Genomic DNA, 14,767 nt, shown 5'->3' on the forward strand with positions numbered 1-14,767 from the left:
CAAGCAGGCAGGAGTGGGCAGTCTGTTTTTTTATTGTGGCCTAGTTGTAAAACAACGGGAAGGGCGGGCACCTCATTTGGGGATGTCCTGTGTGCATTGGGGCAACCCTCCACAAGATGTCTCCCCTAAAATTCCTTGTCACCTATCCTCCAAGATCGTCATCCCCCTCGCCATCCCTTTCTCTCCTCTCCCTGGGTTCTTCCATCCCTCCCGCCCTAAAAGCTTGCAACTTGCCTTTCTGCGGCAGCCATCGCTCTTCTTCGTATTCCTTCCTGCAGTTTGGGCAGCTCTCGAGGGTGGGATTTCCTTGCGCTGAGGGAAAGAACTCCCTCTGCCGGCTCGCTCCTCTGTTAGCCGGCTCCTTGCGTATAATGGCAGCGGAGTGGGCTTCTTTGTGGTGTGTCAAGTGTCGGCTGCTCTCCAAATTTCCCCTGATAAGTGCAGCCCTTGGCCTTTCCAATCTGAGGAAAAGCTTCCACTGGTATTCTGGCACAGTGAACCAGAAAATTTCAGCCTGTAGCTGCTCTCTATCGGACCCTGGCAGACTAACTGGTTTGAGTGTCTTCAGGGGTAAATTAAAAACTTTTCCCTGCTCAAAGCCAATTTCCATGGCAATGTGAATCACATGGGCCTTATATCCAGGTAGAAATGTTGATTAGCTAAACTGGGACTTTGGAGACTCCCAGTCTATTTGCTGCCATTGTCTATGTGTGTAAACACCTTGCACCTTCTTTGCAGTAAAACAATCTTTGTCCCCATTAATCTCTAACAAGCAACCACCCAGGCCTGCTGTGAGGCAAACTTCATAACAGGTTACATGGCCCCCTTCATTTTACCTTAAATTAAAGACACAGTCCCAAAACATAGCTATCTTATAAACCTCATGTTTGTAACAACTGTCGGTCTTGATTTGAGCTTGATATCTATCTATTTATTTATTTTTGAAGTATTAGATGCTCAAAATTTATTCTCAAGACCCAAATATTTTTTGGAGTATGATTTAATGAGTGTAACTTCTCAAGGATTTTGCCTAATAAAGTGTCAAATTGAACTCAACAGAAACCTGATTTTGAACCAGTTCAAACACTGATAAATGACAACGATTATAGAAGAGAAAAGGTGGCACTCCACCCATTCACATTGCCGTTTTAATTCATCTGCGGTGAATGGATAAGTACTGTGCTACCTGAGGAAAGTAGTCTCTTGAGCAGTGATTTATAAATGTCCCAACAGTGGGAGTGGATCACAGTTAAGATCACCACCTATTAACTCCCACACAAACTGCAGGCTGAGTTCACCTTTCAGAGCAACAATGATGCTGAACCACAAACTGATGGAATTTCAATAATTTTGGTCACGTGTGCTTCTGATTCGGCATGTGAAGGTGTTTAGCAGATTACTGAACTCGACAACTGAAAACTGTTTTTGCTGTCTGCTTTTCAGTTATGAAAAGCACCGGATAGCTGTCTCCAGGGCTATTCTGCGGGCTCCCTACAAGACTGTGCACTAACCACCCTTACACAATTATTACATTCTTGTCATCACTTAACAGTTTAATTAGTGATCTTGTGTGTTTATGGTACTTTGAACTGCAAGCTCAGTAGTGGAAGGCAGGCCATCCTTTGGGATCGAGTTGAATAGCGACTCTGTTGGCGTAAATTAAGAGTTGAATATGGCCCAAAAGCTGATTGTAGTTTGTTTCCTGCTTTAACCCTGCATGATGAAATTGCAAACATGCTTCTATATAACATGGTTAACAATTTTATTACACTCCTTTCACAGAGGAAATCTTCCCCTCCCCAGAACCCCCAGAAATGGTATCTGTCTAGGCCAATGTAGAGTGAAGATTGGGTGAGATACTGGTGGGACCAGTGACCAGGGAACCATGTTCTTGCATGCAACTTCCTTGGGAGAAATGTAGAAGGTAGAAGAGTGACCTGTTGCTCTTTTTGAATTGCATTTCCCTTTCAAAGTAAGCAGAAATAGTTGGGAATTGTAATTGAAAATACGGCATACATCTGAAAGAGAAAAAGTGGTGCAGGGAGGATAATCTTGGCATAATTCTAAGCATGTTTATGCTTTGGATACAACCTGTATCTGTGTTTATAACTATCTGTTTTTCAGCACTTCCTACAAGAATTGCACAAAGGGCATTTTACAGTGGCTGCATTTAATGACCTGTCCAGTAAACTACTCCGTGATTATGCAGCAGATGATACTAGGAAGGTGAAAGAGGTTACTGATGGCATCAATACATCCTGGAATAATATTAATCAAAGGTGAGATGAAATTATTCCACAGACTGGAATCAGACTAAAAATTTTAGGATGAAGGATATATTGTTTAGTGTCTATGTGATTCAGATGTTCCACCTATACCTGTTCATTTTCCCTACCTCCATCTGGTGGTTTTGTGTTCTCCATTGTTTGGCTGAGAGAGTACACTGGCAGCCTGCTTCCGGTCCTTGCTCATGCAGCTGTATTACTGACTGACTGTGTTGCTAATTGCTGACTGGCTGATCAGAATGGCACCTGTTTTCCCTTTTGTCCTGCTGTTCTTCTTTCAGTTGCTCTGTCATGCAGCTAAAACTGAGGAATTACTGTAAGTGAAACTGGGAATTAACCCACCTCTTATCACTCCATGGGGTGCTGTATTCGAGAAGGATGTGCTGCAGTAGTCATGTTACTGGCATGGGTAATTCAGTTCCTATTCAGGCACTTGGAGAATTTGACTTGAGTTAAAAATAAATCTGGAGCTAAAAAAGATGCACCAGTAAAAGTGACCATGTAGCTGTCAGATTGTTATAAAACTCAACTGGTTCACTAATGTCTTTTTATTTCTAATAAATGAGACTATTCTGAAGAAAAGCAGGGGTGTTCTCCCCAGTAACATGGTCAGTATTTAACCCTCAACCAACACCACTGAACCAGATGATCTGGTCATTATCACATTGCTGTGTTTGGGAGCTGCTATGTTCCTTAGATCACAATAGTGGCCACACTTCAATAAAGAACTTAGTGTTCTCGTGCATGAGTCACAGGTTAGTATGCAGGTACAGCAAGTAATCAAGAAGATTAATGGAATGCTATCCTTTATTACAAGAGGAATTGAACATAAAAATAAGGATGTTATGCTTCAGTTATCCAGGGCATTGGTGAAACCACATCTTGAATACTGTGTGTAGTTTCGGTCTCCTTATTTAAGAAAGGATGTAAATGCATTGGAGGCAGTTCAGAGGAGGTTTACTAGATTGATAACTGGAATGAATGGGTAGTCTTATGAGGAAAGGTTGGACAGACTGGGCTTGTTTTCACTGGAGTTTAGAAGAGTGAGTGGTGACTTCATTGAAGTATAAAAGAGCCTGATTGGTCTTGACAGGATCGACATGGAAAGGATGTTTCCACTTGTAGGTGAGTCCAGAACTAGGTGGCACTGTTTTAAAACTAGGGGTCACCCATACAGGACAGAGATGAGAAATTTTTTTGAGGGTTGCGAGACTTTGGAACTCTCTGCCTCAAGGCATGGAATATTTTTAAGTCAGAGGTAGATTCTTGTTAGGCAAGAGAATCAAATGTTGTCGGGGACTGATGGGAATGTGGAATTCGAAACAGAAACAGATCAGCCAGGATCTTATTGATTGGCAGAGCAGGCTCGAGGGGCTGAATGGCCTACTTCTATTTTGCATGTTCATATTTCTGTCAGGTGCTTTTGGATGTGCTGAAATCATGAAAGGCGCTGTAAAATGCAAGAATTCCTTTTTCTTTTAGGATCATAACATAGGGATCTCTTGCCCTTACCCATTCTGGCTTACATAGAGGATGCCAGTTGCATGCACTCCTCCCTCCGAAGCAGCCTAACAACCTACTAGGGCAACGGGAGATGGGCAATAAACACTGTCTTTGACAGCAGCACTGGCATTCCAAGAATTAATAATAATAAAAAAACCCTGTTTAAAAGGAACATGTAACACATTTCCACGTAGAGAATTCTGTGATCGAGAGCTAAATGTTAGATCTGGTACACGGTGCTGGAGGTCTGTACTGGTGGTTGATGTAGGGAGTGCTGGACAGCAGACCATTCATCTCCAGGATTAATGCTGTCAACCACTCATACAGAAGCACTGAATTCAAATGCAGGGTTGGACAAAGATGTGATGGTAACATTGTCATTCCAATTTTCTGATTTGTGATCCTTTTGAGGTCAGTATATTTAACCTCCTGTATTTAAAGCTGCAATAGATCCCTCTGATTTACTTGAGCTTTTGCTCAAATGAAGAAGTTATCTGAGGTAGGGAGTTTGGGTAAAAATCAGACAGAATTCCCACATCTAAATGTACTGCTCCCTGCTGGAAATTGTTCATGTGATGTGAGGCAAGGTCAGAATTGGACTTGGCTGGGATGTGCCTCAGAATTGGAATCATGTCAACTCTTAGGCATAAGGAGCTACTGGAGAGAGATGGGACTGTACCTCAGTAAGTACAATATTCACTACTGTTATTGGAACACGAGAAAATTTTGCATGGGGTTTGCTTACCCATCAGATGCTTCAGTGAGCCTTTCTGACCTGTAAAATAGCAGCAGTAATCATCCAAATAAACAGATTGAAGGTTTGGGCGCTTCCTTCTTTCGCTTTTCGACTTTGTGTTTTTTCCGAAGTTAATTATAGTCTGCTTGAATCAAAGTGGCAGCATGTTTAGACCAGTCACTACTATGTTTTATGTGAAGAAATGAAAGAATGATAAGGTGACACAATACGTTGAAGGAATGGACTAGTTGCTTTGTGGTTGCTCCTTCTGCTGCATCCTCTGTTTCCATCTCCATTTGTTCTGTGCACATTCTGCTTGCATTCATCTTGACCCGAGTAATCCACTAATCTATGTTGTAACAGTTACCTATCCAGCCTTATGTAAATAAGCTACCAGTTACTTTATTAACTATTCTGAGTTGCAACTAATTCTTATCTTTTAAAAACCTCAATGCATGAAGTTCTTTCAAATCTTTACATCCTAATTCCTCACAGTTAGACAGTTCTTAAGATTTGTGAAAATGCTCAAAAAGGGAGGAAAAGTCTCTATGGAAAGGTGTGGTAAGTAAGGATGACTTAGTGCTTCTTTTAGCAGAACCCGAACTGAAGTAATAAGAAAATGTGACCTGCCTGTGGTACCATGTTAGGCGAAAATTGTGCTAGATGGAATACTTTTTTTACTCGTACGCATGATGTGGGTATTGCTGGCTAGGCCAGCATTTATTGCCTGACCCTAATAGCCCTTCAGAACGTGGTGATGAGCCACCGCCTTGCGCTGCTGTAGCCCATGTGGTGCAGTTACACCCACAGTGCTATTAGGGAGGGAGTTCCAGGATTTTGGCCCAGCGACAGTGAAGACAAGGTGATATAGTTCCATGTCAGGATGGTTTGCAGGGGAAATTGCATGTGGTGGTGTTCCCATGCGCCTGCTGCTCTTATTGTTCTAGGTGGCAGAAGTTGTGGGTTTGAAATGTGCTGTTGAAGGAGCTTTGGTTATTTGTTGCAGTGCATCTTGTAGATGGTACACATTAGTGCCAATGGTGGAGGGAGTAAATGTTTAAGGTGGTGGATGGGTTGCCAATCAAGCAGACTTCTTTGTTCTGGATGGTGTAGAGCTTCTTGTGTTGGAGCCGCACTCCTCCAGGCAAGTGAAGATTATTCCATCAAACTCCTGATTTGCGGTCCTGTAGATTGTGAACACAATTTGGGGAGTCAGGAGGTGAATTACTTGTCACGGAGTTCCCAATCACTGACCTGTTCTTGTGGCCTCAGTATTTATATTGCTGGGCCAGTTAAGTTTCTGATTAATGGTAACCCCCCCAAGATGTTGATGATGGGGTTTCTGTGATGGTAATGCTGTTGAATGTCATGGGGAGATGGTTAGATTGATGGAAATGGTCATTGCTTGGCACTTGTGTGACATGAATGTTACTTGCTGTACGGCCTGGGAGTGCAATGGGATAGATTCCAGTTGATAAAATCTTTGTGAAAAGCTGGAATAGAGATGGAACTGTATATGGCAAGAATGGTAGAATGACAGTAGACAAGCTTGAATGTGAGCTGGCAGAAAAGGGAATGTTGGCAAGGTCAGGTGAGATGTGATTTAACAGGACAGGTTAACCCTACGTCCAAACTAGTATTTAATTCTGATTAATATGGAAAATGGGCTTAATGTGATGATTCTTTGATTCTATAAATCAAAGGTACTGTTTGAATGTGAATAATTAATTAAACATGCAAATTCCTCAGAATTTTAATATTTTTATGCTCTCCTGTCCTTATAACCCACGTTCTTTAATCTGTCACCATTTGTTATGAATCTCTATGTGGTGGTTGCCTGGCCTCAAACCGCTATTTTTATTGCTTCTGTCAGAGCCAGCGAGAGAGTTGGATACCTGGAGAGTGAACTAAAGCAGCTGCAGAGCTTGCTGCAGGAATTGGAGGGATGTCTCAGGTGGTTGCAGGAAACTGAGGGTGCAGTTGATGTCTTGGCCAATGCAGCTGAGAAAGAAGACACTTCGCAGGATAGTGCTGCGGTCAAGGAACTCAAACACCAATTGCATGTAAGTATAGTTTGAGTTGAGGGGTGGATTATTTGATTATCTGTGGAGTGTTGATCTTTTCAGTGAAACCAATATGAACATATTTTTGATTCTGATTTTGATCATCTGCTGGCTAGTTTTGTAGATATTAACCTCTTTTGAAAAGGGTGTCAGGTGTCTACTCTAAATATTAGAAAGATACATGTGATGGGTGTATGTTCTTTACACCAAACAAGAACCTTCAGCTTCTCTTCTAAGATATAACACACAATCTTTGAGAGCTGATTCCTGCAAGTCAGTTTTGTGATCGGTCTGCTACTTTAATTCAAATATCACTTAAACAGCAGGGAGCTACATCTGTGGAAGGTATGCATATTTGAGGAAATTAAAACTTTTGGTATTTAAGGATGGGGACTGAGTTATTACTCAGTGCAGGTATGTACTGTTTTATAAAGGAAAATCTGCATGAGAATGTTTGTCAGTGATTGTAACACATCACAATTCTGCAGGAAATTTGTAGAAATTGAAGTGACAGTGCAACAAGCGTACATACATTAAACTTTTTATGGCACTACGCTTCAGGCCATATAAAAGCCTTGCTGCAGTGAGTGATGCATCAGGGAATTGATGGTATAGGGTATTTGTAAATAGTGTAAGCTCTGTACAGACAAGCAGAGCAGCTTTCAACAGATGGAATTTCTGTACTAACAAATATCCACTAAATGGACATGCCTAGCAATAATAAAACTTTCCTTCCTTTGTAACACACGAGCAGGTTTTGATGATTTTGCTATACAATACCTGTGTTCATCAGCTGGAGGAGCCACATAGGTTATTGTCTATCTGAGTCAGTGAACTTGACTAGCACACTAGTATTTCATCTATAAAACAGCCTAAACTCATTCCAATTTTCATTTTAAAGACTGTAACTTTTCAACTGTAAAATTGCCTGATCTACGCTTTGAAAAGCGTTTACATATTTTATTGCAAACTTAATATTTCAATAGGGAAAAATGTAAATGGACAGGTTTTCATGTATTTTATAGAAATACTGTACAGGTGGATAGATTAGACATTTATAAATTATTTCTTCCCTGTGATGAGATTTTTACACAGTAATTGTAAAATAGCTCAGCAGTTCCAATACTCATCGGTCAATCAGTTTAAAAGAAATCCACAATATATTCAGACAACACCAAAACCAGTGATTGTGTGATAAATCCTGCGCTTGTACTCGCAATACTAAGTATTTACGCGTGTAAAAGAAGTAGCCTTTCTTAAAAGGAAATTAAAAGGCTAATTAAAGATGCTAATAAACTGATAAATTGCTGGAAGAAATAGGATTACTGGAAATGCGAACTGAAAACAAAAGATTCCCAGCAATTAAGTTGGCCTCTGAAAAATGCAGATAGGGTCCTGCTGAAACATTAAGCTGTTTTCCTAGATGCTGACCTAGCTCTCTGCTATTCTAGCAATTTGATATATTAAGATGTGAGTAGCTACTGTGGATTGTTACCTCCTTGTTCAGTTATCTAGAGAAATTGAGGCTTTTTTCATTTGAACAGAAAAAGCCAAGACGAGATCTAATTAATGGGATTGAAATTTAGGGATTTTGATAAACTAAATTGGGAAAAACTATTTCCACTGGGCAGTGTGTCAGTAACTTAAGGACATATATTTAACAGAATGAAGGGAGAGTCTAAAAATGTTGTGCAGAAGATTGGAAAGAAAGAAAATGTCCTATAAGAAACAATGGTGGAAATGAATCCAAAATAGCTTTCAAAAGAGTAGTGGGTAAATATTTGAACAAGAAAATGTTTAAAGGGATGGAACTTGGGATATTCCTTTTTTTTTTGGTAGCTGGCATATGTGATTTGGGCTGTGCTGTAAAAAATGTCATTTTTTACCATATTCACATCTTGGTCAAGATACAAGTTCTGATGAATTGTCACCATGAAACCCTAACTACGTTTCTTTCTGTTTCACAGATACTGCCTGACCAGCTGAGTATTTTTGGTTTTTATTTTAGGTTTTCAGCATTCACAGTAATTTTTTAAACTTTTTTGCATTAGTTACAGGATGTTAATATTAATTACCTACTTTTCTGAAACAAGGGTCAGCCTTTTAATTATAGGTGTGATTGTCATGGAAGGTGCTACCTCAATGTTGGAATATCAGTGGTTCACCTTCCTTCACCCCAAATCATAATCTTCATTTTGCCAATTTCTTGGAGTCCGAACCTGTAGATATTTCTATTTTTTAGTTGAGAATTTATTAGGAACTTGGAAGTAACATGGAAGAATAAAAGCATCAAATGTTGGAAATACTCAGGTCAGTCAGTAACTTTGGAGAGAGAAACTGAGTTAACATTTCAGGTTGATGACCTTTCATCAAAACTAGAAAAAAATAGAGATGTAACAGGTTTTAAGTAATCTGAGGCAGGGAAAGGGTGACAAGGGAGAGGAAAGAGCAAAGGGAAGATGTGTAATTTGAGTGGAAGGCAGAAGTGATTAAATTACAAAAAGGTGATAGGCTGAAAGACAAGGTGGTGTGATAATGGGACAAGTAAAGAAACAAAATATGGATCTACCGGAGCTGTAAATGAATGTTGGTGTTTATTGCAAGGAGAATGGAATATAAAAATAGGGATGTTTTATTACAACTGTACAGGGCCATGGTGAGACCAGATATGGAATACTGTATACAGTTTTAGTCTCATTATTTGAAAATAGATATCATTGCCTTCAAAGCATTTAGAGACGGTTCACGCGACTCATTCCTGGGATAAAAGGCTCATCTTATAAAGAAAGGTGAACAGGTTGGGCCTATGCCCATTGGAATTTAGAAGAATGAGAGGTGATCTTATTGAAGTATATAAGATTGTGAGGGTACTTTATAGGATAGATACCAGCAAAATGTTTCTGCTCGTTGGGGAGACCAGAACTAGGGGACACAGTTTAAGAATAAGAGGTGTCTCTCTTAAGACGGAAATGAGAAATTTTTTCCTCTGAGGATCATCAGTCTGTGGAATTCTCTTCTCCTGAAAGCAGTGGGGCTGGGTCATTGAATTCATTCAAAGCTGAGTTAGATAGATCTTTGATAGACAATGGAGTCAAGGGTTAGATCTTTGATAGAGACGGGAGTCAAGGGTTATGGGGGCAGAAGAAAAGTGGAGTTGAGACCACAATCAGATTAGCCATGAACTTATCGAATGGCAGAGCAAGCTCAAAGGGCCAAATAGCCTACTCCTGCTCCGAAGACCTATATTCTAACAGCAGAATCATTATCAGCATCACCTGTCAGAAAAAAATGGAAGCAGTAGTTATGATCTGAAATTGTTAAATGCAATGTTGAGTCCAGAAATCTATAAAGTGCCTTATTGAAAGTTGAGACATTGTTTCTCAAGCTCATGTTGAGCTTCATTGGAACAGTAAGAGACCAAGGACAGGGGTTAGAGTGGGAGTAGGGCATAGAATTAAGATGACAAGTAAGGGAGCTTGGGGTCATGTTGCAGACTGAATTTAGATGATGTACAAAGTGATCACCCAATCTGCATTTGTCTCCCCACTATGCAGAAGACCCCATTGTGTGTGCTAAAATGAAAAAATCACTGTTCCTGCCAGAAGGAGTGTTTGAGGCCCTGAACAGAGGGAGGAGATGGGAGGGAAGGGAGTGAATGATGGGGATGATTGAGGAGCAGACCAGGGTATCATGGAGGGAATGGAAATTCTGAAAGAGGAGAGTTGGGGACGATGTGTTTGGTGGCGGCATTACACAGGAAGTGGTGGAAATGGCAGAAGATGATCAGTTGCATGTAGAGGCTGGCGGGTGGAAAGTGAGATCAGGGGAACACTGTTTTTATTTCAGATTTTCAACATTCTTAGTACTTTGTTTTAGCGTTAGTGAAATGGAAGTATTTTTGATTGAAAATCAAATTAAAGAGTCATAGGTTAAGAATAACCATTTAAAAATGATGGTGCTGTGATTAGCCTGCCTTCGGTTGAAAGTCCTTCGGAAATTTACCAGTGTTAAAGTTACTCTTTTACAGTTCTTTGCAAAATTAATCCCCCCTCTCCTAGTCACCTTCATTTTATTAAATTTCATGCTACAGTCTCAGAGGTATCTGCTCTAGATAGCATTTCATTTTTATGTAAAAAAAATTACAATAACTCCATTGCTCTTTATCCATAGTAATCTTAGTGTGACTTTTAATGTACAGGTATACAATGTCATCCTCCCAAAAGATTGTATGCAGAGCATAAGTACTGTTCAGTAATGAATTGTGTAGACTACAGCGTATGAGTGATATTAACGATTCATGGCAGGGTTTTCACTGTTCCCCTCGTTTCATGTTGGTAATAAAGCAGCTGACAAATTGGCACTGCACTAAATGTTTAAACGGCCATGAACAAAGTTTATACTCTTCAATATCTCATAACATTTTGTCTCAAATTCCCAAAACACCACAAAGGTTTATAGCTTTTGGAAATATGCAGTGAACTACATGAAAACTGGAGCCATGTCAGTAAGCATCCTGACTATTATAAGTGCATTTCAAATGGTACCAGTACAGTATCATGCACATTGGGGTTAATATTAGACTAAGCAACAAAAATGCCACCAGGGCAACTTTCTAGGAATATTCAAGGCTGTTGGGGAAAACTGTCCAAATCTCCTGGATGGAGATAATGTTGCCAAACTGTAGCTGTACCTGTGTTAGCCTGAATGAATTAGATAAACAGAGCAGAAATATTTATCTGGAAAGGCAAAAAAGTCAGCATTGGTTATAAAAAGAAACTTCAACTAGCCAACTACCACAAGTCTTACTGAGCAGCACAGGTTCAGGCACCTGCTTGGGTGGTCATGGAAACAAATATTTCGCTGTAGAGTGTCTTTGCGTTCACTGTCCAGTCCATTCTAATCTCATGATCTGGGTGACCTTTTGCATATGGATGATGTCAGCAACCTCTTCCACTTTCCTTTATTTGTGGAATCACCCTGGTGGTGTAACCCTAACAGCCTAGCTTGCACTCCAGGAGGGAGTTTCAAGTGTTGGCATGTATAGATATTGAAGGTTCTTTCAGTTCATTGGTAATAGAGCCACAATTCAATCTGTGCTACTGAAACTGAATGTCATTTTTATCAGAATGACATCTTTTTAATTAAATGCTTACTGATTAACCTGTACTAGAATTACACAGCCATTAGCAACCCTAGAAACTCCCTACCTAACCAGAAAAGATGTAGCAATATCAATACTGTGATGGTCTTCCTTTTCCCTTGCTCAGTAAATACAGCAAAATAGCTTGTGAAGGGCTTGGAGCAAGCCACATGTGACAGCAGTAAAATTCTATTTGTGAAACAGCATATGGACTTTATTTTAATTTAATTTGGCCATACTACACGCCTAATGTCTGCAAAGGGTGTGCAGAGCCTGTGGTGGAAGGAAACCATCCATCAGAGTTTTTATCATGTTCAAAGATGCAATCCTGCTGACAAAAGTTGACTCAGAATATTCCGAAAAGCGTCAAGCACCTTGCTGAATCAGATCTGGCTCACAGTCTCCTGGATGCTACTGTAATGTTTCTGACACACTCCTGACCCAGTGCCTTTGGGTTTCCTCCTGATAGCAATCCATTAGTACATGCCATGTGGGCTGATGTGGATTCAAAAACTACGGAAGTTAATCCCATGCTGCTGCAAGCTGCATAAGAGTAAGATCTTTCATGTGTGGTCTGTATGTTCAGTTCACTGCCGGCAGCTAGTTGATATGCCTGCAACTAATCCCAACTCTACATGGGCATCCTCCCCATCATAACTCTGAAGTGCACCCTGTCCTGTCTGAATGGGATAGCATTTAAAACTTGAGGTTTATTCAAAGACCACCAGACGCTGGAGACAGCATGGTAGTGCACCTGTCATCACTGGCACTCCTGATAATGAATCTCAAATGAGAACTATAAAGCCTAGTGTTGCTTTTGTGTAAGAACAGATTGTATTTCAGCAGTTAAGTGGGGAGGGTTCAAAATAATTCTGGGTGCTGTTTGACACTTGGTTATATTTCATGCCAAAGCTAATTGTGTTGTGCAAGTACTATAACCAGATAATGGGGAAACACTTGACTGGCTGCACAGATGCTCAGAACTGCAGCATTCAAAGCAGAAATAATAAACTCATAAGCTGTAATTTTTTTTCACATTTGCCTATTTATCCTGAATGTGAATTTGCAAATGCATTTGGTCCAAACACCTGTAATGTAAGGTTAATTTGTTTCACTTTCAATGGAAGACAGGAGGATACCCTTCTATAACATGCTTGTGTGATTCATATCAAGATAAGTACACTATCGACCTTTTTAGATGGTGAGGTTGTACTGCACAGGCATACTAATTTAGGAAGTAATTAATGCACAGTGAACGATCCATGGGTAGAGCTGACCTTTCATTTCACATGACTTATCAGGAATAATGGTTAGCTATAGTGAAATTTATTGGCAATTGCCAGCTTTGGGATTGATATCAGGCAGTCGTTATACAAAGGTGGTCTTCTGCATGTTAAAGCCAGACTCTGTTATGCAGGTATGGAATTGACTACTGCATATTGGTGGGCGTTTCAGCATTCTGCAAATGTTATTTATTATTTCACCTGATGATGGCTCCTGATATGCACAGTATAGTCAGCATGCATTGAAGCAGTTAATGCTTATTTTGTTTATTGTTTTTTGACCTTTATCTGTTTTAACTGTTAATCTGCAATGCTCTCATCCACTTATCTATGAATGGCAAAGTAGTACTGTAGACAACCCGCTTTATATACAAAAGCAAAATACTGCAGTTGCTGGAAATCTCAAATAAAAACAGAAAATGCTAGAAATGCTCAGCAGGTCACACAGCATCTGTGGAAAGAGAAACAGGGTTGACATTTCAGGTCAGGATGACCTTTCATCAGAGATAAAAACAAAAAAACTGCGGATGCTGGAAATCCAAAACAAAAACAGAATTACCTGGAAAAACTCAGCAGGTCTGGCAGCATCGGCGGAGAAGAAAAGAGTTGACGTTTCGAGTCCTCATGACCCTTCGACAGAACTTGAGTTCGAGTCTAAGAAAGAGCTGAAATATAAGCTGGAAAAACTCAGCAGGTCTGGCAGCATCGGCGGAGAAGAAAAGAGTCGACGCTTCGAGTCCCCATGACCCTTCGACAGAACTTGAGTTCGAGTCCAGGAAAGAGCTGAAATATAAGCTGGTTTAAGGTGTGTGTGTGGGGGGCGGAGAGATAGAGAGACAGAGAGGTGGAGGGGGTTGGTGTGGTTGTAGGGACAAACAAGCAGTGATAGAAGCAGATCATCAAAAGATGTCAACGACAATAGTACAATAGAACACATAGGTGTTAAAGTTAAAGTTGGTGATATTATCTAAACACCAACACCAACCCCCTCCACCTCTCTGTCTCTCTATCTCTCCGCCCCCCACACACACACCTTAAACCAGCTTATATTTCAGCTCTTTCCTGGACTCGAACTCAAGTTCTGTCGAAGGGTCATGGGGACTCGAAGCGTCGACTCTTTTCTTCTCCGCCGATGCTGCCAGACCTGCTGAGTTTTTCCAGCTTATATTTCAGCTCTTTCTTAGACTCGAACTCAAGTTCTGTCGAAGGGTCATGAGGACTCGAAACGTCAACTCTTTTCTTCTCCGCCGATGCTGCCAGACCTGCTGAGTTTTTCCAGGTAATTCTGTTTTTGTTTTGACCTTTCATCAGAACTGCTTTGTATATAATTGTTTAATGAGAGGGCATTGTAAGTACATGCAGAGTAACTTGCTGTCACATCCTGTGCCATCAACTCATTCCCTGTAAAGTTTGGAGGGAACCTTGTATTGAATGAAACATAATGTTTCATATAACATAATCAGAGGCATGGTCATCTGACCCTGGCCATAGGCCCAATCAGTATTTCTGTTGAATCCACAGAGATCAGCGTCCTTTTTATTCTTGGCTGTCGGGAGGCTGATACAGTCAGTCATTAAGTAGCTCCACAGTCTGCTAGCATTGAATTATATTATGATTGGTAGCTTTGGATTGACATCCTGGCACAAAAAGGAGTTTATCACTGTTAATTGAATGGAACATTCAGCCACGGAGTCAGAGTATCAACCTACCAGCTTTCTCACCCAACCTGAGATGTTGGGTCTACACTAGTGAGTTTT

The 14,767-nt window shown here is 40.5% G+C and overlaps 1 protein-coding gene across 8 annotated transcripts in view; it reads left to right on the forward strand.

The window, feature by feature from the left end:
- The window catches only part of utrn (utrophin), a 664,110-nt gene that overhangs the window by 305,921 nt on the left and 343,422 nt on the right, over positions 1–14,767 (forward strand). For all 8 annotated transcript variants that reach the window (XM_041182782.1, XM_041182783.1, XM_041182789.1 and 5 more), the window contains 2 exons: positions 2,125–2,279; positions 6,398–6,587. In XM_041182782.1, coding sequence (XP_041038716.1) covers positions 2,125–2,279; positions 6,398–6,587 — 345 coding nt within the window. The remainder of the gene's footprint in view (positions 1–2,124; positions 2,280–6,397; positions 6,588–14,767) is intronic.

Source organism: Carcharodon carcharias, chromosome 2, assembly GCF_017639515.1.
Source record: "Carcharodon carcharias isolate sCarCar2 chromosome 2, sCarCar2.pri, whole genome shotgun sequence".
Lineage (NCBI taxonomy): Eukaryota > Metazoa > Chordata > Chondrichthyes > Lamniformes > Lamnidae > Carcharodon > Carcharodon carcharias.